We start from the raw sequence: 27,639 nt of genomic DNA, 5'->3' as shown, positions 1-27,639 counted from the left end.
TAGAGCCTAAGCTACTCGATAGCATATATATTGCAGATTCTCTGAACATGAAAATTAGCCCCATATTTTTTTTACCTATAGCTTTTTAGTAAGGATGGGATCCTTTTAGTTCTAATAATGTTGCCTATCACCTTCTGTTGCTGCCTTTATATGCTCTGATTGATTTAAGGGCTAGAGTTGATATCGACATTCATATCCTCTTATTTTCCTCTAATTAGTTTTCTTTTCCTGTAAAATATGATATTAATTGATTGTTATTGCTAAGCACAAATTGTTAGGAAAAAAATCAAATCTGTAATTAATTTATCCCTAGAAATCGTGGAAACCCATTTGCATTCAAAGACTTTTGGCTGTCAATTTTAATTACTAAATATGTATTTCATTACAATGATTATGTAGTTTGGTTGAAGCTTTATTGGAAATACAATGTCTCATGGCTCCTTATAATGGCTTTTACTTAACTTTATCCATTGTCTTTTGCCTACAGGTCCCCCCGGCCCACCTGGGATAGTGATCGTTGAGGAAATCACCGAAAGCACAGCGACACTGTCCTGGGGTCCAGCAGCCGACAACCACAGCCCAGTCTCCTCCTACAACCTGCAGGCTCGCAGCCCCTTCTCCCTGGGCTGGCAAACAGTAAAAACAGGTAAGAGGCCTTAGGCAACATCAAACACAGCCAAAGCAGCTTCCTATCTCATGAGCTGTATTTGCTGACAGTCTCAAAAGAATCTCATTTGGATTCTGGAAATTCTTTTTTATTCATTACAATATTCTCTACTGTTTGATTCTTTTTATAAACCAAAGAAGAGAAAGCTAACCTGCTTTCCTTGCTTTTCAGTTCCCAAGAACAGGCCACATGGTGAATGTTTGTTTGTTTGTTTGTTTGTTTGTTTGTTTGTTTGTTTGTTTGTTTGTTTGTTTGTTTGTTTGTTTGAAATAACTTTAGGCTCACATCTAACAAACTAACCGGTTGCCGTGGAGTCAAGTCCAACTCATGGCGACTGTGTGTGTGTCAGAGTAGAACTGTGTTCTACAGAGTTTTCATGGCTGATTTTTTCAGAAGCAGATTGCCAGACCTTTCTTCTGAAGCATCTCTGGATGGACTTCACCTATAACTTTTCAGTTATCAGCTGAGCATGTTAATTATTTCCAGCACCCAGGGACTCCATGGATGCTGCAACAACACTACAGACTGTTCCAGTGAACCCATCCTCAAGCTTCTCCACATAAGAGCATCTTACCTAACCATAATATAATTACCAAAGCAGGAAACTAATATTGGCACAATATTATTAAATAAACCACAGACATTATTTGGATTTCACCAGTTTTTATATGCAATGTTTTGCTTTGGCTTTGGTGTATAATTCTATGAAATTTCACCTCATTGATTCAGGTAACCATGTGCACAATCAGGAATGCAAACTGTTTCATCAGCTCAGAGAGACTCCTTCATGCTACTACTGTATAGCCACACATCTCTTTACTTATAAAAAGAAAATCTAACATGAAATCATGTTACTTAAAACAACGCAGCATTTTAATACCTGCCTTTAAGAAGTTTGCATTATAATTGGATTACTTTATAAATTATTTTCTTCCCCAAGGTTTTTTTTAACGTTATAACTAAACTTCCACTATCTTTCCAAAAGTAGCTGTCCTGCAAGAATATGTGAAATTACACTCACTTGATAGTTGTTAAATACTGATTTAACATGTTGGTATTTAAAAAGTATATAATAAGTTTATAAAATGAAATTTTCAGAAGCAGTTGTCCAGACCAAGTAGAGATTTATGCTTTTTTTTCCCATCTCAATATGTAACTGATTTACCTGTTTAGAAATGAAATATAAAATCAAAATATTTGAGTGCAGTAACCAGAAAACTCAATTAATCAGAATGTTATAGGAGTGGAGTGGTCCATTGAGTAAATGAAACTTGAACAGAAATCTCTTTTTGTTTAAAAGTTTACAACCTTGGGGAGAGGAAATACATGCATCTACATGTAGAATATATTTCCGATTTTTCTCAGTATTTAACTTGACTGCATTAATTTATAGACCTCTGTTTGGTGATGATTATTGTGTACTACACATATATACATATTTATTTTGTAATATGTATAATTGTGGGTATTGCTGTCATCATGGCTCTATTATTGCCCATGATACATCTTTTCACCCCAGAAATTGAGGGGAGGAGAAACTCTCTGGATGCAGTAGCAAATTTAGGAAAGGACACAATTCAAACCACATAAGCAGGTTTACTCCAGAATTCTAATGATTTCCGCTCAGTGCCCCATCTTATCCTTAGTGTGACAGCCCAAGCCCTTTGCTCTGCAGCTAGGAAATGGACTCATCTTCATTTCATTAATAGAATGCTAATCTAAATAAGTTTGCCTATTTCATGAGTTTAATCAACCAATCAATCAGTGGGAAACATATCCACTGTTAGAAGACATATCCACTAATAGAAGAGTATTTAAGAAACATGAGTTAAGTAAGCAATGACCAATCAATTCTATCGTTATAGGTGATTTGGTATCACTAAGTAGAAGAGAGTTAGGTTTACAAATCAAAAGTAATTTATTTGACTAGAAAAATAGTCTACAAGAGAAAATATTACTTGCTATGGTTGTTCTCATACTTGGTTCAAGATGAATAAATTATTCTCATTCACAGTCAGCGGATCTGAGTCAGATTTTACAGGGGCGAGGAAGAGAGTCTTTATAACCTATACTTATAGCCAAGAGGATATAAATATATGTAGCCTTGGGAGTAAAGATATTTTATGTTGTGTATGTATAGAGAGAGAGAGAGAAACCCTGGTGGTGTAGTGGTTAAGTGCTACGGCTGATAACCAAAGGGTTGGCAGTTTGAATCTATACATATATGTTTTTTAACATGAAGCCTGAAATAATTATATCAAGATTCAAACAGAAATAAATTTTGCCAGTTTTGATCACACCTTGTAATTTGAACTCCCTTTTTTTTTTTTTTTTCATTTATTCAGCGAACATTTTTCAAGCACCTTCCAGTTAGTGTTCCGGGCACTTGAGATACATCAGTGAACAACAACAAAAAAAATCCCTGCCCTTGTGGGATTATATTCTCACAGATGGGAACAAACAATAAACAGAGAAAATAATAGCAAGTAAATTATATAGTGTCTTAGAAGTCAATGAGTTCTATTTAAAAAAAAAAAAAAACAGTGTGGTAGGGGGATCAGAATTACTGTGGTAGGGGCAGTTTATAATTTTTAAAGGAGTCGCTGGGTGATACAAATAATTAAGCCCTTGGCTACTAACTGAAAGTTTGGTAGTTTGAATCCATCCAGGGACCACTCAGAAAAAAGTCCTAGCAATCTACTTCCAAAAAGTCAGAATCATTGAAAACCCTATGAAGCAGAGTTCTACTCTTAAACGTATGGGGTCACCATAATCAGAATTGACTTAGCGACAACTGGTTAGTCAGGGTAAGCCTCATAGGTGTATTTGAACTCTTGAAGGAGATATGGACTTAGGTATGTCAATACGTAGGGGAAGTATTCCAGGTAGAAGGAGCAACCAGGGCAAAGGCATTAGAAGCATTAGATGTCAGAGCAATGAGGGAGGAGCAGACTTTAGGAAGAATGGTAGAAAATGAGGTCACAGAGACATTGGCAGGACTAAGTCAGGTAGGGATTGAGCTTTCACCCTCGGAGAAATGGAGAGACATTGGAGGATTGATGCTACCAGTTTTATCTTTAACACACTCATTCAAGCTGTATTGAAAATAGACTATGGAAGTGGCAAGTGGAGAATCACATAAACTAGTTAGAAGCAATTGCAGCTGAAAGATGATGGTGCCTCAGATAGAAGCTGAAGGGATAAAAAAAAAAATCCAGAGTCTGAATATATTCAGAAAGTCGAGTCCACAGGAATTTCTGACAGATTAAATATGAAGAATGTAAGAGAAAAAAAAAGATTCAAGAATGACTCCAATATTTTTTACCTGACCAACACAAAGGATAGAGTTGCTGTCAACTGACACAGAGAAGTCTGTATGCGTAAAGCAGATTAGAGTGGGGGTGAAATCAGGAGTTCAGTTTGGGACATATTAAATTGGATGTATTTATTGGATATCCAAATGGGAATGTCAACTAGGCAATTGGCTATGAGTCTGGAGTTTAGAAGTTTAAGATAAAGATATAATTTAGGATATTATTGGCCTATGTTATATTTTGATCCATGAGGTTACATGTCACGTCCAGTAAAGTAAATGTAAAATAGAGAAGAATATGAAAAATTAGGCCCTGGAGCATCCCAATATTAAGAAATTGTGGAGAAGAGGAGCCAGCCTGGATGTGATATCCTGGAAAATGAAAGAATAAAGTTCATTAAAGAAGAGAGAGTAAATGCCGCTGACATGTTAAGTAAAATGAGGGTTGGTCATTAGTTTTAGCAACATGAAGGTCACTGGTGACACTGGCAAGAGCAGAGCTAGTCAACTGAATAGTGGGAACCAAAGTCTAACGAGATTGTATTCAAGAGAGAGTGAGAGAAAAGTTAATACAGACAATCCTTTAAGGAGTTTTACTGCAAAGCAAAGTGGAAAAATCAACATATTTTGAAGTCAGAGATGTCATAATTTGCTTATGGATTAGATTGGGCCGGGAGAGAAAGGAGTCCAAGACGACCCCATGAATTTTGGCTGCAACAACTGTAAAAATGGAATTTTCATTCACTGAATAGAGAATACTGCAGGAGAAGTAGATTTTAGAAGTTGGGAAGTTTAAGGTTGAGAACCCTATTCATATAGAAATGTCTAATGTCTATTAACCATACGTGTCTAGAATTCAGGGAAGAGGTTTATGACAGAAAATATAGAAGTTATCAGCCTATTGATGATATTTCTAATCACAAGACTGGATAGTAACATTATGGAGTAAGGAAATGAGAAAGACTTAGTAGAACTGGGACATGAAGAAAACTAGCAATGGAGACTGATAAGGCATAGTCGGGTAGGATAGAAACATAAGTTTTAAAAAGCGTTGAAAGAGAAGAGAATGATCAACTGGGTCAAAGTGTGATAGGTGAAGTAAGGTGAGGAATGGAGACTTGACCATAAGTTTTAGTAACCCAGAGGCCATTGGTAATCTTGACAGAAGTTGTTGCAGAGAAATGCTTGAGATAAGAGCTTGACTGGAGTTGGTTCAAGGGAGAATGGAAGGGAAATAATTGGTGACAGGAAGTCATTACAAAAACAACTCTTGAGAAGTTTTGCTATAAACGTAAAGAGAGAAATTGGGTGTAGCCTAGGAGAGGCAAGATTAAGAGAGTTTTATTTAGTTTTGGTGAAAGAAGAAAAAATGCCTGCATGCATGTATGCTGATGGAAAATATCCATTATTGACAGCTGCATGAGGAAAAGAGCTACAACTTGAAAGGGCCACAAGGGAAATTCAGAGGGTGGTTCAGCTTTCTATTAGAGTAAAATGATGCAGTAATGTTCAGAAAAGATATTGAGTATATAGGGAATTCTGCTAATAATAAGTCATGAAAATCGAAGGTCACAATGGAAGGATTTCATGAACCCAGGAGGGATAAGAGCTAAAGAAGAAAAGGAACTGTGCAGAATTCTCTGTAGATTAGAACAAAAGGAGTGAGGGAATACAAGGTAGAGGTATATCTAGGGTATGGCAGGTATGCCATGAGCCCTGGGCACCACTTGAGGGGAGGTGTCAGTGAGCAGTTGCTATTCGCCATCGCAGTTTCAAACACCAGCTGTGAGAGATCATTCAGCAACTTAAAACTAAAACTGTCATAGGCACTTTTTTGTAGCTAAGCCTTCAGATCTCTGGAGTTGCTTGAGATGACTGACATAAACAGAAGTAGATGAAACAGTGAGATAAGTCCTGGTGGACCCAAGGCAAGTCTTGGTGAAGCAGTGTATGTTGGGGGTTAAGGAGGGCTGAGTGTGGCTGCATCTTGACCCCTTCTCCCACCTTTGTGTTTGATAAGGCATAGTTCAGCATTTCACAAGCCATGGACTGAATTGTGGCCTTTTCTCCCCTACCTTTTAGGCTCCTGAGATATTGCTCAGTTTCCAGTGTAGCAAGAGGGAACAGACTTCTTTCGAGGTCTTCATTTCAGTTCTTAAGAAAATCAACTCTGCAGTGTTGAAGGATTTGTCAGGGACCCCAACCTGCCTACTCACTCATCATTTACCCATCACAAAACTGATAATTTGGTAACCACCTCTTGATATATTTCAGGACAGATTTTCATGGGAAAACCTAAAAGCATTTAATTCCACCCTGTCATAATAAAACCGTACTACCCATTGTTGTCGAGTCTGCTCCAACTCATATTGACACCATGTGTGTCAGAGTAGAACTGTGCTCCATGGTGTTTTCATTCGATGGCTGATTTTTTGGAAGTCAATCACCAAACCGTCCTTTCGAGGCACCTTTGGGTGGACCCAAACCTCCAACCTTTTTGTTAGCAGCCTAGCATGTTAACTATTTGCACCACTTAGGGATTTCCAAAACTATACTATTGATGTGTGCCATCAAGTCAATTCTGACTCATAGTGACCCTATATGAGAGAGTAGAACTGCCCCATAGAGTTTCCTAGGCTATAATCTTTATGGGCCACCACTCATCTGTCAGTTTGTCATACAGCCAGAATGTTCCTTAGAAGTGAAGTGAGGGTAATGAGGCTTCATCTCACGTACTTTGGACATGCCATCAGGAGGGAACAATCCCTGGAGAAGAACATAATGCTTAGTGAAGTAGAAGGTCAACAAAAAAGAGGAAGACCTTCAACAAGGTGAAATGACACAGTGGCTGCAAAAATAGGCTCAAACACAACATGAATGTGAGGATGGGGCAGGACCAGGCAGTGTTTCATTCTGTTATACCCAGGGCCAGTATGAGTTGGAATCGACTAGACAGAACCTAACAACAATCTTTAAGGGGGCAGATCACCAGGTCTTTTTGCCTGCGGAGTAGCTGGTGAGTTTGAATGGCCAACCTTTTGGTTGGCAGCCCGGCACTTAACCATTGCATCACCAGGGCTCCTTAAAACTCTGTTAAGAGTCATCAAATCAAGAACTCCCCTCCCGCACATGGTTAAACAGAAATCCAGGACTGATAGAAATCATACCAAGGTGAAGTCTTTCCAATTTCCCCCATTTGATTCCTGTAACAAATGCTTTTCCAGAAATATTTCCTAGACAGCAGAGTTGAGTAAACATGAGAAGCAAACCCAAGTAGAGGATATATACTATGTAAAATAATACTTTATTACATGGTATTTGACATACCATTTGGTGTTTTACTAAAACCTAAATATAATACAGAAGTGACTCCAAGGAGAGTTCAGAGTTCCACTTAAATCCCACAAACTGGAGTTTTTAAATTATAGAGGTATATTCTTAATCTGTGTTTGGAACTGTCAAGTGGCTAAACATGTTTTCCAGAATTTAAAGAAAACATACTCAAGAAGTTCCCCAAGAGAGTGAAGAAAAGCTATTTGCTTAAACTGTAGCACTACTTGACCTCTCCTTTGGGGCTGAGGAGTTGACAAAATTATTTCTAGTGTAGATAATGGCAATTTATGTGTAAGGCTAAGATGAAAGAATTCTAATTAACTCAAATAAACTTTGACATATGCTAGTGTTTACTTCCTAATGCGACTGAGGAGTCCCTGGGTGGTACAAATGGTTAATGAGCTTGGCTCCTAACTGAAAGTTTGGAATTTAGAATCCACCCAGAGGGGACTTGGAAGAAAGGCTTGACTATCTGTTTCTGAAAAATCAGCCGTTGAAAATCCTGTGGAACTCATTTCTACTCTGACAGACATAGTAACACCATGAGTTGGACTCAAGGGCTACTGGTTTTAATGAAACTGGAGGTGAGGTCATGTCTACATGTCATAAGGAATTATGCATCCGTCTGTTGACTCAGTCAGTTGTGATATCCTTAATTGCCATTTGGAGCAGTTCTCCAGCCCTCCAAATGACATGAACTCTCCTTCCTCTCTATAGTCCCAGAAGTCATAACAGGGGACATGGAGTCAGCCATGGCAGTGGAACTGAATCCCTGGGTGGAATATGAATTTAGAGTGGTGGCCACCAATCCAATTGGGACTGGAGATCCAAGCACTCCATCTCGAATAATCCGCACAAATGAAGCAGGTAAGAAACTGGAGAGTCAGTATTCTGAATTTAGTATGTCTCTCATCTGTTTAAAAGCAACTTGAAATAATCATTATTGCTTGCCTTGGTATAATTTTTTCCTGATTCATTTACCTTAACATCATAAAACTATTTCCTAAAAATGAACACTTTATTTTGTTATATTTCAGACCATTCTCTTTGTTTCCCTAAACACAGGCTTCTAAAAGTTTGCTTTCTTTCAGCCCTTGCATCCATCTTCAACTTATCATGAAATTGAAGCAGTTAATTTCTTTTTCTAGTTATATGCTCAGTCAATAAAGCATTTCCATCAAATTCAGAATATTTTGGATTACCTTCTTTATCTCCAGTGATAACACGTACTTTTAATTATAGCATACTTTCTTTAAAACTTTTTTGTGTTGCCTTCACCGCTCACCTAGTACAAATCCCACTTTGCAAAGACAAACATAGTCCTGCCTTAACCTACTTCGTTCTTTAAGTCTATGTGTAAAATAAATACTCATTTGCTTCCTGACTTTGAAAACCAAGCATCTTTCTAGAGTATGAAGTATGAAGTACCTTTGATAAAATGTTTTCGGTGACACATAAGGAGAATTAAGAGCTTTATTTAAAAATAAATCTTAAACTATCTTGCCTATCTTGTGGAAGAAGCAGGAGAAAGAATTTTTTGGAGTAGATCTTTGATTACTTTGGACAAAGTGTTTTTGAGATTTACCTTTTCTTATATCCCTATAAAACTTGTATATTAAGAAAGTAACCTAGTAATGCATTTATTTAGGAGATCATAAACCTCAATAAAGTTGGTGAGAACAATCTGAAAACAACTGAGAAGTGGAGGAGGGATAGATACCATCTATAAAAAAAAAAAATTAGTGTCTTTATGCTCTATGATAACATATGAACCTCAATAATGATTAGAACATAAGTGTGCTGAGAATGGGGATCTTGTTTTATTGATTTGTTGTTGTTGCTCTACCTTTGGAACCTAAAACAGTGTCTGTATCTTGTGCTCAAAATATTTTGTTGAAAGACTAAAAGGGAACATTCCACATGAGTTCCTAGGTCAGAGACACATGTACATAGAAGACTAAGAATTAACTGTGTCCATTCTTAGTTTATAATTACATAAATTGCATTTATAGTTATACCTATAGTGTATTATAGAGTTAGACCAAAAATGTGGATTTTTTTTTTTTTTTTACTTCTAACAGAGTTTATAATAATTAAAATAATCTGTCACAAGAGTTGAGCCTTTCTTAAAAGTATACTACAGCTGGCCTTAAAAAAAATAAAAGAAGAAGAAGAAGAAAGAAAAGAATGAATCCCCAAATGGTCAATTTAGTGCATTAAGTACAAATAACCATGCAAACGATGTTCTGATTCTTTCCTTACAAAAAGTAAGCAGCCAAGAGAACAAAAATAGCCTAAATCTGTTGGAAAAGATTCATCCACAGAAAGCCCAGCTTTTCTGCTTTCATGGTTTGCCTATGACAAGTTTTTTTCTCTGCTACTTTTTCAATTGTGTGAATTTCAAATTGAACGTTAATTGCCTGGTTGGATTTTCACGCATCCATAAAATCAGCCATGCTTTCATTGTGTACAGGTGTTCATTAATTAAGAGCATAGCAGGTGAGTTGTTCCTCACTTTATGTGCTCACTGTGCAGTATTGAAATCTCTGCCAATAGTAGTAGTTATGCTCACATATTTTCTAAAAAGTGCTACCTTACTTTGCATATTGTTAATTGTGTTTAAACAAAGGCAAAGATTACTGCCTAATTCAGAGTCTCTCTATAAATATTCATTTCTAAAAATACAGAACATGTACTTAATCCATTTAGATTGAAAATAATTTTAGGCTGTTTGTAGCATAAATCTTCTCAGGCTATTAAAAAACATTTTAGCAAAAACACTTTTACTTTTCCACCTAAAATGGATGCAGATGATATATTTTAAAAGACTTCTCCCTTGTCTACTTCTGCAGCTACCTCAATCGTAGAGTGCTCGTCTCTCCATTTTATCATGAGTTCTATATACATGGCACACTTTAGTCCATTAAAATGTTACAGAAGAGAAGAGAAATAGTGTGAAAAATGCATGAAATACTCGCCACTGGAAGTGAGTTGAGGAAGGCTTGTACTGTCTCCTTAACACTGCCTGTGCTCTGGTGCCACATAACTAGAGCTACTGATGGTGTTGAACCAAGTGTTGAGTTTTGTGCCTGTTTTGTCAGGCAGCACAGATTAAAAAGGACACCAATATCCTGAGACGTCCTCCCAAGTGATGCACTCTGCTACTAGTAAGTACGTGTCCTATATTTTAAAAGATGATCACATACTAATGGACCAGCTAAACTTTGAAAATTGACAGAGCTGCCTGAGAGAGGAAAGGTCTCACACTCTGGATATTGAGTTGAAAATTTTATGTCCCTTTACGGTTCTCTTATTTACTGTACTATTCCGAATACCAAAGCAGATTTAGTAAAGCAGTTCTACTTTAGAGTTTTTCCTTTTCCGTGGTTTTGCTGTTAGGTGCGGTCGAGTCACTTCCAACTTGTAGTGACCCTATGTACAATAGACCAAAACGCTGTCTGGTCCTGTGTCACCCTCACAATCATTGCTATGTTTGAGCCTATTGTTGCAGCCACTGTGTCAATTCAACTCGTTGAGAGTCTTCCTCTTTTTTGCTGACCTTACCAAGCATGATGTCATTCTCCAGGGACTAATGCCTCCTGATTACATGTCCAAGTACTTGAGACAAAGTCTCACCATCCTCCACTCCAAGGAGCACCCTGGCTGTACTTCTTCCAAGACAGACTTGTTTCTTCTTCTCTCTTATGACTCCCATGCACCAAAAAAAGAAAGTTAATTTTTTTTTTTTTTTTTAGTTTTCTCATATGATTTTTTTTATTGTGCTTTACATGAAAGTTTACAGAGAAAATTAGTTTCTCATTAAACAGTTCATACACAAATTGTTTTATGACATTGGTTGCCCACCCTGAGATGTGACAGCACTCTCCCCATTCGTCCAGTTTTCCTGTTCCTTCCTGTCTTTCTGTCTTTGCTTTTGAGCTGGTGTGCCCAATTAGCCTCCTATACATGACTGAACTATGAAGCACGTTCCTCACATGTGTTATTGCTTGCCCTATAGACTTGTCTAATCTTTGGCTGCATGATGAATCTCGGGAGTGACTTCAGTATTGAGTTAAAAGGGTGTCTGGGGCCATACTCTCAGGGTTGCTCCAGTCTCTGTCAGACCAGCAAGTCTAGTCTCTTGCGTGTATGTGCGTGTGTGAATTTGAATTTTGCTCTACATTTTTCTCCCACCCAGTCTGGGACATTCTATTGTGATCCCTGTCAGAGCAGTCCGTGGCAGTAACTGAGCGCCCTCTAGTGGTTCTGGGCTCAGTCTGCTGGAGGTTGGGGTAGTTGTAGTCCATTAGTGGTTTGGACTAGTCTTTCCCTTGTGTCTTTGGTTTTTTTCATTCTCCCTTGCTGCAGATGGGGTGGGACCAGTGGAGTATCTTAGATGGTCACTCACAAGCTTTTAAGACCTCCAATGCTACTCACCAAAATAGGATGTAGAACATTTCCTTTATAGACTATGTTGTGCCCTTCAGCTAGATGTCCCCCGAGACCATGGTCCCCAGCCCTCAGCCCAGTAGCTCCGTCCCTCAGGGAGTTTGGATGTGTCTGTGAAGCTTCTATGACTTTGCCCTGGTCAAGTGGCACTGACGTTCCCAGTATTGTGTACTGTCTTCTCATTCACCAACATTACCACTTACCTACTATCTAGTTAGTGTTTTTCCTTCCCCACCCCTCCCTTGCCTTATAACCATTAAGATTGTTTCTTTCTTTGTGGAAACATTTTCACGTGTTTTTATAATAGTGGTCTCATACAGTATTTGTCCTTTTGTGATTGACTTATTTCACTCAGCATAATGCCCTCCAGATTAATTCATGTCGTGAGATGTTTCCCAGATTCATCATTATTCTTTATTGTTGCGTAGTATTTCATTCTGTGTATGTACCATAGTTTGTTTATCCATTAACCTGTTGATGGGCACTTAGGTTGTTTCCATCTTTTTGCTATTGTGACTAGCAAAGCAATGAACATGGGTATGCATACGTCTATTCATGCGACAACTTATTTCTCTAAGATATATTCCTAGGAGTGGGATTGCTGGATCATATGGTCTTTCTATTTCTAGCTTAAAAAGACTTAATTTTTGTTTTCATTGAAAGATTCTTCTATGGTATATTTTGAATTTTCCATTCATCAAAACACCCTTGGTAGTCACTAAAAAAAAAAAAAAAGGCAAGATAAATAAATCCAATCCAATTTCTTATTATTAGGATGTCCATATAGTAATGCATATATACTTTTTACTTTAATTCACATTTGTATTTATTTGTTGTACAATTTTCTTACAAGTTTTAGTTAGATGATAGATGGATGGACGGATGGACGGACGGATGGATGGAAGGATGGCCAGATGGAAGGACAGACGGACGGACGGATGGATGGATGGAGAGATAACCCTGTGCTTAATCTTGAAACAAGTTACTATCATTAAATCAGTATATAAATTTGGGATGAGGTAATGTAAATGCTTTAATCCATCGTTCAAAGTGATGACACTCAAAAGAAAAAATCACACTTTAGGAAATGAATAGAAATGGAAAAATATATTTAAAAAAAGAACACAGCAACAGCAATTCTCTTTTATAATAGAACTCCAAAATTCTATAAGGCCCATATTTATATTTATTATTGTATGATAAATAAAAAACAAAGAAGGTAGAGTTAACTATGAACTTGTCGTTTTAACAAATTTGATCTTCTTTATAGTATAAATTTCATATTATTACCAAAGCTCTTGGTATAATAAAGAAATGAAGAATGTGCAAATACTGAGATTTATACCCAGAACTTTGGTAATAATAAGAAATTAATACAATATATACACACATATATATACGCATACACGTACAACACACACACATATGTGTACATGTATGCATACGTGTGTGTGTGTGTGTGTTTAAGAAAGGAAGTTCTACCTGTAATGAAGAGTCACTTTTGGAGTTTGGCAGATCTGGATTAATGTTCTTCTACTCTGCCACTTACTAGCACTACTAACATAGGCAAGCTACATACATTGACTACGGCTCTGTTTTTTCACTTATAAAATGGAGATAATATCACAACATACTCCTTGGAATTGTTGTATTAAATAAAACAAGCCATAAGAAGCTTAGCATAGTGCCTGGCACATGGTACATGCTCAATATTAGCAGCTTTATTATTATTTTTATTATTATTACTCTCGTTAATGTAGATAATTTATTGCCTTAATCAATGAAAATTTAAACAATAGTAATCATATAAGTGGGTCTTTTCATACTTAGGAAACTTTTTCAGGTTAAACAAGATTGTTGATATAGTAACAAGCCAAGCAGTTCTCTTGTCTTGAAGCTCTACAGCTAGGTCCTTCAAGTCACCCTCCAGGTGAGAAATCTCTGCTGCCGACTGTGTACCGTGGTCATATACAGCCACTCAGCCACCTGAACGGCTTGGGAGTCAAGGGAACTTTTCATAGTGGAGGGCACAATACTAAGCATGCCTCTTTTTCAAACCTTCCTTATCCACCCCTTGTCCCCTATGTCTGGCCTTCCCATGCTAGGTCTGATCTATAAGTGGATTCTGTTATTGACCTGATATGTAGCCACTGTCTTTGGTACTTGTAGCATAAACAAGGCAAAAGGAGTATTTAACAAAAGACCATGCTTGAATAAATGTGTTCAACATTCAAATTTATTTGCATTTGCTTAGTACCTTGTATTCTGCCCCACCAGTCACTTTTGGCTCAGAAATGAAAAACGTCAAGCACATATTTCTGGCCACACAAAGAGAGATAAGCTTTCTATATTTGAGAGATTTGATGCTTAACCAGAAAATATGAGTATCGAGTAAACAATCAGATGAAGATCTTTCCTAGCCCATTTGTGAATGCTTCCACGTCATGGCATTTGTCCACATGCTGCCTATTTCTCTTGCATGCTCATTGGATTCTTTTGAGACTATCTTACCTCCTAGGAGGTAACCTTGTTGGGCAGAGTCCCAAGAAACCTTTCGAATCTACGTTCCACAGTGTCCACTTGGACTACACGAACTATTTTGCATCCTTATCCTGCCAAACTCTAAAAATACAGGATGCTGTCAGGAACAATTTTGACCTCTGCTCTAGTAGTACAATGTGGAGTTGAGACATCCTACAAGTTTCTGAGGCACAGCAAGCATCCAGCCAGGGGCTGAGATCTGAGCCTCCATATCTGGTAAGCATTTGCACTCTCTACAAGTCTTGGTCCTCTCCTCACCTAGCTTGAGGGAGGAAATGATACCCTCCATTTCTCCTTTATTGGCTGTGGGAAGTAGAGGGAGATGCCACAGAATATCCACCTACTGGGCTAAGAATGCTTTTCTAAAATATCACTCCTAGTGCCACACCCTTATACATGTGACCTGGAGGTGGGTGATGGGGAAGGGTAATAAAACGGTTTTTATTATTTCTTAGCAAATCTGTGATTTTGTTTACTCAACCTCATTTTAGCATTTGGGGTTACATGTGACTCATTCCAAGTCCATAAAAAAACCCTTTAACATCCTATTACAATTTCTTTAGCCATACATTATCATCCTACTTCTGAAAAGATCTTGCTTTATTTACATTTGTATCTTCACAGCTTCTTGTTCATGAGAGTTCCTTAGGAAATTTGGCTGAGCTCAAAAGTTACAGAAAGTGTTATCTATATTTTTACAACAATAAAAAAACATAGAACCTCATTTTTAAAAATTATGGGAAGGACACAATAAAATCCTATTGGATATGAAGTGGAACTAGATTAGTTTCCTCTGGGGGTACATGGAATGACTTTGTGGAGTAAATAGCATTTAATGCGGCTTTGAAGACTGGCCAAACAGGACTTAGGCAAAATTGGTTACTGGGAGAATTAGAAAATTTATAGTTGTCAGGTCTTGGTGTATGCAGAAAAAAAGGCATAGAACTGTGGGATTCTTAAAACTGTCTTCACTGTATGTTTCTAAGAAAACTTTATCTAGAAAACACAAAGCATTCAGCTGAAATAATTGGGAAAATCTAAAAAAAAAAACTATGAAATGAAATTATACATTTCTTCAACCAAATGAGCAAATTTAATGTATATTAAGTAAAAGAAATGGTTCTCTCGGTAAGATTAAGAGAAGGCAAAAAAGCATGGCAAGTAATAGGTCTCTAAAACCAAATCTTAATTATTAGGGAAATAAAAGAAAGCAGTATGGCTCATGTAACAGACAGTATTTTTAAATAGTGAAACGACTTTGGGGACAAGTCTTTTCTACAAAATATATTTTGAAATAGGTCTTCCGTTTCAGAGGCAGTTTTTTAAGAAAAGATGATAATTTTAACCAGTGCCTCTCTGAAAAAAGTAATTGTTAATTGGTAGATACGTCCTTTTCTGACTAGTAGCTGCTCTTTACCAAACCCAGGGCCGTCGAGTCGATTCTGACTCATAGCGACCCTATAGGACAGAGTAGAACTGCCCCATAGAGTTTCCAAGGAGCACCTGGCGGATTTGAACTGCCGACCTCTTGGTTAGCAGCCATAGAACTTAACCACTACGCCACCACAGGGTCGCTATGAGTCGGAATCGACTCGATGGCAACGGTAAGGGGTTAGCTGCTCTTTGCTACAGAGATTTAGAAGAAGAAAAGATGAAGAGCACAGTGATGGAAGAGCAGCAGAAGACTTGAGCGTGAAAGACTATAGCATGAAGACAAAAGGGCAAAGAGAGGGTATCAACTCAAGAGTGAATGTGAGACACTAAAGTTAAACTTTCTGTCTTCCTAATCCCCATAATATCATACACCATTCATTAATCACTAACCGCATTCCTGGTCCTGTGCCAAGGACTTGCCTGTTATTATATCATTTAATTCTCACAACAATCCTCTAAAGCAAGGATTGTTTATTCCCATTTTACAGATGAGAAAACCAAATTGGAGAATTTGCAAAACTTGCACAAGCTGTCATAGTAAGTTAATGGCAGAGCTGGAAATTCTAACCCAGAGTTTACTCCAAAAACGTTGCCTCTCAAGTTATCTCCTCCCTCCTACCTGATCCCTGCTTTCTCTTGCTATTTCCTTCTTCTCTTTTTCTCACATGCATCAACAAAGGCCATTCAAAGATTATTTTACTCATCCTCTGCCCCTACTTCCTTTTGGACATGCATAAAATAAAGTTGAAATAATGTGAGTTGAGTTAAACACCACTCATTGTATATACTTGCCTCTTATGTTCTTGATTGTATTTATGGAAAGATTCATAAATAAAAAAAAAGTTTCAGTTCCTAAAATATTCTAGCAACCTCTTTTGCAAATCATAAAGGATATATTGCCTACATTTCCATATTAAAACAAGCTGCACCAAAACTGAATGCATAATCCCCATGGTACTATCAAAACAATATTATCCAAATTTTCAAGAGGATATTCCGTTTCAAGATCACATATATAGACTCATGCTGAATTTTAGTGTTTATCACAGAAGAGTTCACCACTTCCTCTTCTTCTAACCAGATAATAGTACGTTTAAAAAAAAAAAAAAAAAACCACTGCCATCGAGTCAATTCCGACTCATAATAGTATGTACTATTTATTGTTTGTAGGGCCAGGCATTGTGATTAATCACTTTTAAGACAGACATGAGACATAGGTACTATTATTACCTCTATAAGGTAATAGAAGGACAGAGGGGTTAAAATATATTCTCAGTCAACCAGTTACAGTAGTAGAGTTGAGATTCAAGCCCAGATCTTTCTCATTCCAGCAAGAACACATTTATGCGTACCATCTTATCCTAGTGACTAGAATAAAAACATTTGAACTCTTTAGGAAACATCACTGTTATTTTTTATTTTTGAAACTATTTAAACTTCACTCTTTGATAAACTGAACCTGAATGATGGTCCGGAGTCCCTGAGTAGTGCAAACAGTTAAAAGGCTCAGTTGCTAACTGAAAGGCTGGAGGTTTGAGTCCACCCAGAGATGCCTTGAAAGAAAGGCCTGACCAACTACTTCTGAAAAGTAAGCCATTGAAAACTATGAAGCAGAGTCAGAATCAACTCAATGGTACCTGGCATAAGTGATGATGAGACAACTGCAATATTCATGTGCTAGACACTTCAATTCAGGTAGACAAAACTGGTTTCTAAATTCTCCTCTCAACTCCCACATTTACTGTATAAACACCCTCTTCCCTTTTTCCATTCTTCTGCACCTTTATTTCCAAATCAGTCACTGGACTAGCATTAAGCTCCTATAATAAAGCTGTTTTACTTAATGAGCTATGCAAATACCTACCGTAATAGAAATTGGAAGTTTTTCAGGAAAAAGAAAAAAAAAGAGCTTTATAAATTACTTCATCCGGTCTTTTGTTTAATTTAATGCTAATCTAAGCAAGTTGATAGTATGACTTTGCTCAAACAAGGACACTTATAAAGAGTTCCCTGGTACTCATGCATGCTTTTAAACTAAGGTAGTACACTATATTTTGGTCACTCTGAGTTTTTACATCAATATTTCCAATGTATAAGTTTGAAAGAGACAGCATTCCATATTTTGACATGCTGGATAAGGCACTAAACCAGCTAAGCATCTGGAGCTTGTGGACATTATTGATGGAGGTGCATTGTTCAGAAAAAAATTCCAACAAATTAGAGCTTAACTTGCTAACCGTGCGTGTAAACTAGATTCTCTAAGCTAATAAACTCATGACATCTATCAGTAGCAAACTGAGAGAGAAAAAGGTCTAGGTGCTTAATTCTAAATTAAGGTCTTCATTAACTGTATTGCCAATGTATTCATTTTTTGAATAAATACTTGTTTCTCTGAACGCGATGGAAACATCTAGTAGATGTTGAGTATATTTTATGTTTCTAACAAGAATTATAGAGCTTTTTACACCAGAAGGGCTCTGAAATATTAAGACAAATCCCTTCATATCAAGAGTACATGGTTTTATAAATTTCAAGGGATATAATTAAAATCAGTGGACTCCAAAACAATAAATGCAGAGATAATAACTGTGTACCAGCAACTTGAAAAGGAAATGGGTACACATGAGTTCTACTGATCAGATGCGTGTAATTAGGAAATTTAAGTCAATTAGAATCAGAGTACCCAGTTCAAACATTGTGATCCTGACAATAAAACACGAGTTGCAGCTATTAGAGCCTTAAGCTTTCTATTAGTAGTTCCTATTATACTTTTCTTTTTTTTATTATACCTAGTAAGCATTTTTGTTTTAAGAGTGGTTAGTGCTTATACATATACGCTATTAAAACACAATGAACCATAATGCCTTTTTGGATCATTTATAGTACATTACGATTGGAGGTAGGGTGAGGAAAGGAGGATCTTGTTTCTTCACACTAGGTGGAATATGAGCTATCTTCTCTTGAAAAGAAGTTAGCAGCAGTAAGAAAGCCTCACACACTGATTTCAAACAAACAAACAAACAAAAATTACAGAACTTGGGTCATTTTTGGGTAATTTGATGTGGTTAAACATTGGGTTTCCATGAGTCAGAATTGACTCAATGGCAATGGGTTTGCTTTTTAGTTTTTTAACCCACATAAAAATGAATCACACCATAGAAAGCCTTATTTTGCTTTCTTATTTCCTCCAAGTGATGATTTTCACCCAATTGTTTACCAGCTTTTTAAAAATTCTGTTTTACTCAAAAAAAAGCATTTTGAAAAATCTAAATTTTTTTTTTTTTTTTTTAAATAAAAGCATGAATGGTTTGGGGAGCAAACACTTCTACTTTAGCAGTAGCTTCAGAAATAATGTTTTAACTTCAAACAGTTACAGATAAGCTCTTGTAGTCCCTGTTTCCCATATTTTCTTAAAAACAGGCTTTATAAGATGCTCATTAGAGGGTCTACAATCTACTGTTAAGACTATTAATCTAGAGATGGTGAGCATTCTTTTTCTAGATGATGTTTGGGGCTTAGATAAATTGGAAAAGGATCTTCAATACCTTGGCTTTTCACAAAAATCCATAATCCTGGGGGAACTGTCTTCAAAGAGAAGAATTTAAGTCCTAAATTTAGAGTTGTTAAGCTTAGCTATTCCAATGTAATAGACAAAGTACTTTACACTGGTGGCTATGGGTTTTAACGTTATTTAAATGTTAGTTATCAAGGATGACGTGTGTGTGTGTGTGTGTGTGTGTGTGTGTGTGGCATTGGGGGTTCAGTGGCAGAATTCTTAACTTCCGTGTGGGAGACCCAGGTTCATTTCTCGGCCAGTGTACCTCATGCTCAGCCAATACCCATCAGTCAGTGGAGGTTTCCATGTTGCTATGATGCTGGACAGGTTTCAGCAGAGCTTCCAGACTAACGTGAACTAGAAAGAAAGACCTGGGGATCTACTGCCAAAAATCAGCCAGTGAAAACTCTGTGGATCACAACAGTCCAATTTCCAACCAATCATGGGGATAACAGAGGACTGGGTAATGCTTTGTTCCATTGTACCTATGCATGGGGTTGCAATGAGAGGCCGACTCAACAGCAGCTAACAGCAATATATATATAGTTTTTCATTTTTTTGAGTAAATATTCATTTTTCTTAACTCAGTGGAAACACCTAATAGATGTTTGGTCATATTAATTTTATGCAAAATATATATATATTTTCAAACAAACGGTATTAAAGAGAAGTCATAATGGCATAATATCAACAAATTAATTTTATTCCACTATTTACTAAACCTTGCATTAATGGTCATGATGTTCAGGACTCCACATACCTAGACAAGAAAACAAATTCAGAACTAATACTATATATCAGTAGTATTCACACATGTTGGCAGGACACATTGGTATGTCACAGGTTGTTATATGTAGCAACAACTATGACTACTAAAAATAAAACTCAATAAATGATTTTCTATTCGTATAAACTTGGGCACATTTATGGTTATTCTTCTAATACCACCATTTTCTCTCAGTTGAATTCTATATGATTTCTTCAATGAGAAACAAAAAAAAAAAAACATTGTCATTGAGTCAGTTCTGACTCATGGTGGCTCCATGTATTATGAAACAGAACAGGGGTGTCCAATATCCGTGCAATTCTGAGCAAGTCCATGAGAGTAAATTTCAAATAGGAATATTCTTTAATATGTGTGTGAGAGAAAAAAGTTTGATAGCTACTGATGTATACATCCTTCTTCACATGCGTAAACAAGAGAAGAACTCATGTTCACGAAGAGAGGTGCCCAAGGACACTGATATTTAGACACTGGTGAATAAAGGCCACTTATTTCATTGGGGCCAATTATACAGTTACAGGCTTTTCTTTCTCTCCTGCATCCTTTCCCAAGTAAAAAAAAAAAAAACAAATTCCTTTCTGATAGTACAAAAAAGCCTGCATCAGTTTTTGCAGTATATAAAATACGTGATGTGTGAATATCAACCAGTAAATTAATAACTTCTCATCCAAGTAAGTAATATTTTAGAGTGAATTTATTGTTTATGAGTATATCAATATCATTTAAAAACTATATGCTGGGATATAAAGGCAATGCTGAAGTGTAAAATTGCTAATGCAGGCTCATAGCCTGGAAAATTATTTCTTTTAATAGTTTTCTTCATTTAACAGTTATTCATTTGAAAATGTTCCCTTTCAACTGCAGATTTTGTAGTTTGGTGCAATGAAGGGAAAATTTATTCCTTTGACACATTTATTCTTTTAATAGTTATTGATTTGAAAAAGTTTCACTGCGTGCCTGTATATTTTGCAGTTTGCAGAGAGATTCATTCTTGACAGTTTTTTTTTTTTTTTTTCTTAATGTTTATTCATTTAAGTAGATTCCCACTCCATGGAACTGTTGCTAAGGTTTCTTTAAACTGGAGCTTTCTACAAATTCTGGTGAAGCAAAAATGGTAGCAGTAACCTGTGACTTCTCTGTGGCTCTAGAAACTCTGGGATGCCAGAAAAGAGTCACATCCTTCTCAAAGCAGAGAACAGCAATTTGTAGGATAAAATGTAACTAAACATTACTAGATGTCCATAACTATAGTGGTTGTTATGATTTAGGAATTGCTACCATAGGGCATTTACAAAAGGATTAGTTTGGGGTGCAGCTTATGGCCATGAAAAAATACGCATCAAACTGTTACACACAGATTAGAGAGCAAGGTAGCTGTTACAATCAATTTATTTGTTTTAGCATTTAATGCGATCAATCTAACTTCAAACAAACTTTTGATTTGTATATTTTAGGGTTTTGCCCAACCCGAGCAAGGTCGTGATGTGTTCTTAATTCACGGACAATTAATTAACGTATGTATTTATTCTCCTCATCCTTGACCCATTTCTATCCCTAGTTCCAAAGACAGCACCCACCAACGTAAGTGGACGGAGTGGAAGAAGGCACGAGTTAGTCATCGCCTGGGAGGTAAGAAGGCCTTTGCTTGGAAGGCAGAACTTGTTGAATTCTTAGAGAATGAGGCACACTGTCTGCATCTGACACAGAGGGGCCACGTAATTTCTGTTTGAATGAGGTTAAGAAACATACTGAGCCTGCTTCGCTCCGATGAGCATTGCCAAATGAACCTTTCTCATTTTCATAGCAGGTCCTAGTCGACTTTTCTTCAAGTCTGAGGTTTGCCTTCCTGTCAGATAGGCTTAGAATTAATTTTCAATAATTAAAATGTCTTCTCCCAGATTACCTCAGATATTTGTTCGGTTTAATTTGCAATTCAATTATTTTATGATCAAGTAGCACCCTTATTTGGAGACTAAAACCTGTAAAGAGGAAGGCATTAGCCACCACTGAATGGGAGAGAGAAACCCTGGTGACGTAGTGGTCAAGAGCTACAGCTGGTAACCAAAAGGTCAGCAGTTCAGACCCACCAGGCACTCCTTGGAAACTCTACGGGGCAGTTCTACTCTGTTCTGTAGGGTCACTATGAGTCAGAATTGACTCAACAGCAACGAGTTTGGTTTTGATTTATGAATGGGAGGGATCCTAGGTGGCTCAAACAGTTTGCACTCAACTACTAATCTACAGGTTGAAGGTTTGAACTCACCCAGCAGTACCGTGGAAGAAAGGCCCGGAGATATGCTGCCATAAGGGTTATAGCCAAGAAAACCCTATGGAGAATTTCTACTCTGTAACACATGGGGTCACCATGAGTCAGATCAGCTAGACAGCGATGGGCTTGGTTTTGGTTTCTGAATGGGAGGTGGAGTCCTGGGATATCTCATCTAAACCGGACAACAATTCTGTTAAAACCCATTATTAATGGGGATAATATCCCTCATTTTACAAATTAAAAGTTGAGGCACAGCTTGAGTACCTTGCCTAATAAGCAGTAGAATTGAGACTTTGAATACAAAACTTGGAATCTTTCATCTGTTTCACCATATGACCTTCAAAGTTTCTTCTGTCAAGATAAGGACTGTGGAAAAGGAGTGTGAAGGATACGTTCGTTTCTCATAAAAACACTTTTTTTCTTTGATGTTAAATAACCCTATTATCAAATGTAACTATGTTAAAAAAAAAAAAAACTATGTAGCTCACAGAAATCCCTGGGTGACGCAGGTGGTTAACGCTCTCAGCTGCTAATCAAAAGGTTGGAGGTTCAGGTCCACCCAGAGATGCCTCAGAAGAAAAGCTTGGTGATCTGCTTCCAAAAAATCAGCCATTGAAAACCCTGTGGAGCAGAGTTTTGATCTGACAGTCATGGGGTCACCATGAGTTGTTTTGTTTTGTTTAATGTAGCTCACAGAACTATGCCTTAGAATAGAGATAAAAATAGAATAGAAATAAAAAAATACACAGAAATAAAAATGACTTTCAGAAAGCTGAACAAATCCCTGACCGTCTCTAAGAAAGATGATAAAATGTACAGGAAAAAAAAAAATTATTTTCCCAGTAAGAAATCTTCCATGATCACATCCTCTGTCCTACTATTCAGCCCATTCCCTTTCTTTTTTTTCAGCGAAACTCCATGTCTTGTTTTTTGTTCTTGTTTTTTAATTTCTGTAGAGGTAATAACTTCGCAATACCTGACCTGGCCAAATAGAATTGCCCTTCTCTATAAGCTTTAATATGATAGCCTTAGTTTCTCTTCCTCCATACAATGCACGGTTTTTCCTCAAATAAAAATTTAAAAGAAAAATGTATTTATTTTACAAATATTTATTGAATATTTATTATGTGCTAGGCAGTCATTGGTAACTTTGCTAATTCCGGGGCTAACTCTATTCAATCACAATTTCTTCTCTCTGTGGTATCCATTTGATTCCTACTTTCAGAAAACTGATCCCTCTCTGTTAAATCTTACATATTTACATTCAGTGGTGCTTTTGCCTTTTTTCTACTCATTTTCAACCTCCAACTTACTATTTTTTGGTGTAAACCCATCCCGGGCCTTAACTGAATTTTAAAGGTGCAAAACTTATAGCACATACAGCACAAGAAGTTTCTAGAACAAATACCATAGTCTGATTTTTTTTTCACATTAATAAAGCACAAAAGCTTAAAAAAAAAAAAAACTGTAAAGAAGGTCTTGCATTAATTTCTCCTGTATATGCAGTGCAAATGGCTCTGTAGAGTGTTCCCAGCGACAAGCTTTTCCCAACCACCAGACCATACGACAGTTTGTCCCCACATGTGAAATTCCAGGGTGGAGTCCCAGGACCTTCATTTCATATACATGACTAATTGGAGCAACTTTGTTTCACTTCAAGAGTTTTCAATACTCTTGATAGTTTTCTTAAATGCCGACTGGTATCATTTAATATTTTGTGTGTTACCTCAAATGCCTTTTTAGGTTTCCAAAGACTGCCAATGTGATTTGCTATGTTGTTCTCCAAAGTTGTATAAATATTTGAAAATCTCTGTTTCTCTAGTTATCCATAATTAAAGAAAAAAATTTAAGGATTTGAAATTTGTTTGTTTTTTCCCCGTAATGTCTTTTGTTGATAACGAATTGCTTTTTTCTTCTTTAGCCAGTATCTGAAGAATTTCAGAATGGGGAAGGCTTTGGCTATATTGTGGCTTTCAGGCCCAATGGGACACGTGGCTGGAAGGAAAAAATGGTGACGTCCTCTGAGGCTTCAAAATTCATTTACCGAGATGAAAGTGTTCCTCCTCTTACTCCCTTTGAAGTGAAGGTTGGCGTTTATAACAATAAAGGAGATGGGCCTTTTAGTCAAATTGTGGTCATCTGTTCCGCTGAAGGAGGTTAGTTTCTATACTTCTCTGATTTGTATTCAACATTTTAATATTTCATTTGTTATATGAACAGTGGAGCGCTGGTGGTGCAGTGGTTAAGACCTCAGGCTGCTAAACAAAAGGTTGGCAGTTCAAATTCATCAGCCACTCCTTGAAAACCCTATGGGGCAGTTCTACTCTGTCCTATAGGGTTGCTATGAGTAGTAATCTACTCCAGTCCATCAAGCGGTTTGAGTATTTTTGGTATTGTACATATATTAGATCAGCCCAAAGAGAAGATAAAATTCACCAGTAGTCCCACTACTCTCACTGGAATATATTTTTCCAAGCTTTTATTCAGATTTCTTTTTCATTTAAAAAAATACATCATTTCATATATGTTGATTTATCTTCTTCACTCCCTGGTAATATATGGCAAACATCTTCCTATGATAATGACAATACTAATAATGCCTGCAGTGTATTCCATCCTCTAGGTAGGCATTTCACCAATTCTCTTTGGTTTAACATTTAGATAATTTTATATTCTAACCCGATATATTAAAATATTATGTGAAATAAATTCAAGAGACTACACTTATGGAACCAAAAAAATATTTATTTCTAACTCCATGCACAAAGCATTGTGCTGTTAAAAAAAGAGAAGTATCAGATGATGCCTTCTTTCAGACGCTTGTTACATGACATCGTTAAGTCCTCATGACAATCTGTCTAATAGACATTATTATTTAGAGAAAAATTGAGGCTCAAAAAAGTTACGGAACTTGCTAAAGTCACACAGTTCATGATTAATAATTAAGTCCTCATCTGTCTAACCACTAAATCTTTGATTTTTCTGTAGAATTTTGCCTTCACATACAGGATTTCATATAATTCTCAAGATAAAACTACTAGGTAGACCATACCTAGCGGATATATATATTTATTTTACAGATGAGCAAAGAAGCCCTAGTAGCAAAACAGTGAAGCACTCAGCTGCTAGCTGAAAAGTTGGCAATTCAAGCCTACCAGCTGCTCAACAGGAGAAAGATGTGGCATTCTGCTCCCGCAAAGATTACAGCCTTGGAATCCCTAAGGGACAATTCTACTCTGTCGCATGGGATTGCTATAGTACGAATTTATTGACAACAGCCAACAACAACAGATGAATAAACTATAAACCTGTGATTTGATCATGATTAAGACAAAAAAAAAAAAAAAACTCGTTGCCCTGTCTAGTCGATTCTGACTCACAGTGACCCTATAGGATAGTGTAGAACTGCCCCATAGGATTTCCAGAGAGCAGCTGGTAGATTCAAACTGCCAACCTGTTGGTTAGCAGCTGAGCTCTTAACCACTATGCCACCAGAACTATGATTATAGTCAGTAGGTGGGTACAAACCCAGTTTCCTATATCAAATTCCTGAGCTCTTTAAAATTCTAATACAAAAATGCAATTTCCTGAGTGAGAGGAACGAATCCCTTAAAGTTTGTTTTTCGTCTTATCTCTTCTATTCAAGAGCAGAATTTCAGGAGGTCCTACAACCCAAATAAATGCTTTATAGTCTCTAAATTTGACAAATGACTTAGAAAATATTCCACCAAAGTCAGCACTCATTTGACCTTCCAAATAAACATTGTCAGTGTAAATTGACCCTTTTACTTCCTTAGTACCCACATACTTGAGTAGCTCAAGATAATTATGGTTTTGGTGATGTGAAGTTAATGGGGGGAAATAAATAAGGCCATTTGGATATTGAAGAAAACTAGTGCTTTATTAAATAAAGTGTAGTTTTTCAATACAAGCTGTCTTGTATTTTTGTAAAATAGAGCCAAATTTGAGGCAGAAGAAGAAAGTCCATCGTATTAAAAGAACAGGAAAGTGAAAAGAGAAGTAATGACCAGGAATCATAGGTATTCAGTTGAGATACAATGAGCTTAGAATCTCAGGTTCCTGATATGCTTCCGAGTATAATCAGTGTTCCACATTACTTATATTATCTAATTCAATTCTTATAATCAAAGATAGATAGGAATTTCAAGCCTCATTCTACTTTTAAGGAAACTGAAGCTCAGAGAGGTTAAATAACATGCTCGAAGTGACAGAGCTGGGATTTGAACCCAAGTCTATATGACTCCAAGGCTCATGCATTTAACCACTAACCTTTACTGTCTTACTAGGAATGTATATAATAATAATATTATTTTCTATAACTTATTACTCAAAAAATATGAAGTACATATTTTATTTAGGAAGTGCCTATTCTTGTTACTTTAAAATTGCTTCAACTTAATTATCAAGTTGGAAACAAAGAAGAAGGATCAATAGTTGGAAAATATGGCCTTGGTGATAGAAATGATGCCAAGATCACATGATAAAATTTTCCAAATACTTTTTTTCAATAACATAAATGGCAACTATACACGTGGACCTCACCTGATGGAATGCACAGGAATCAAATCAACTACATCTGTGGAGAGAGACGATGACGAAGCTCAATATCAGCAGTCATATGAGCATAAGAGCAAAAACAGTTGCAGGAGAACATCGACAGGAAACTGCCAAAAATTCAGCCAGATTCAGAAGAGGACGTAGAACTTGGGATATCATTGCCAATGTCAAATGGATCTTGGCTGAAAGCAGAGAATACCAGAAAGATATTTATCTGTGTTTTATTGACTATGCAAAGGCATTCAACTGTATGGATCATAACAAATTATGTACAACATTGTGAAGAATGGAAATGGCAGAACACTTAATTGTGCTTATAAGTAACCTGTGTATAGACCAAGAAGCAGTTGTTTGAACAGAACAATGGGATACTCTACGGTTTAAAACCAGGAAAGGTGTGTGTCAGGATTGTATCCTTTCACCATACTTATTCAATCAGTATGCTAAGCAAATAATCTGAGAAGCTGGACTATATGAAGAAGAATGCAGCATCTGGATTGGAGGAAGACTCATTAACAACCTGCGTTATGTAGATGACACAACCTTGCTTGCTGAACGGAGAGGACTTGAAGCACCTACTGATGAAGATCAAATTCTACAGCCTTCAGTATGGATTACACCTCAACATAAAGGAAACAAAAGTCCTCACAACTGGACCAATAAGCAATATCACAATGAACAGAGAAAATATTGAAGTTGTCAAGGATTTCATTTT

The 27,639-nt window shown here is 36.8% G+C and overlaps 1 protein-coding gene across 1 annotated transcript in view; it reads left to right on the top strand.

The window, feature by feature from the left end:
* CNTN5 (contactin 5) overlaps positions 1 to 27,639 on the top strand; it is a 573,072-nt gene that overhangs the window by 484,814 nt on the left and 60,619 nt on the right. The window contains exons 15-18 of the mRNA XM_049889682.1: positions 488 to 646; positions 8,031 to 8,180; positions 21,636 to 21,706; positions 24,268 to 24,502. Of these exons, the coding sequence (XP_049745639.1) occupies positions 488 to 646; positions 8,031 to 8,180; positions 21,636 to 21,706; positions 24,268 to 24,502 (615 nt within the window). The remainder of the gene's footprint in view (positions 1 to 487; positions 647 to 8,030; positions 8,181 to 21,635; positions 21,707 to 24,267; positions 24,503 to 27,639) is intronic.

Source organism: Elephas maximus, chromosome 7 (genome assembly GCF_024166365.1).
Source record: "Elephas maximus indicus isolate mEleMax1 chromosome 7, mEleMax1 primary haplotype, whole genome shotgun sequence".
Taxonomy (NCBI): Eukaryota; Metazoa; Chordata; class Mammalia; order Proboscidea; family Elephantidae; genus Elephas; species Elephas maximus.
This window is presented reverse-complemented; position numbering and strand designations above follow the sequence as displayed.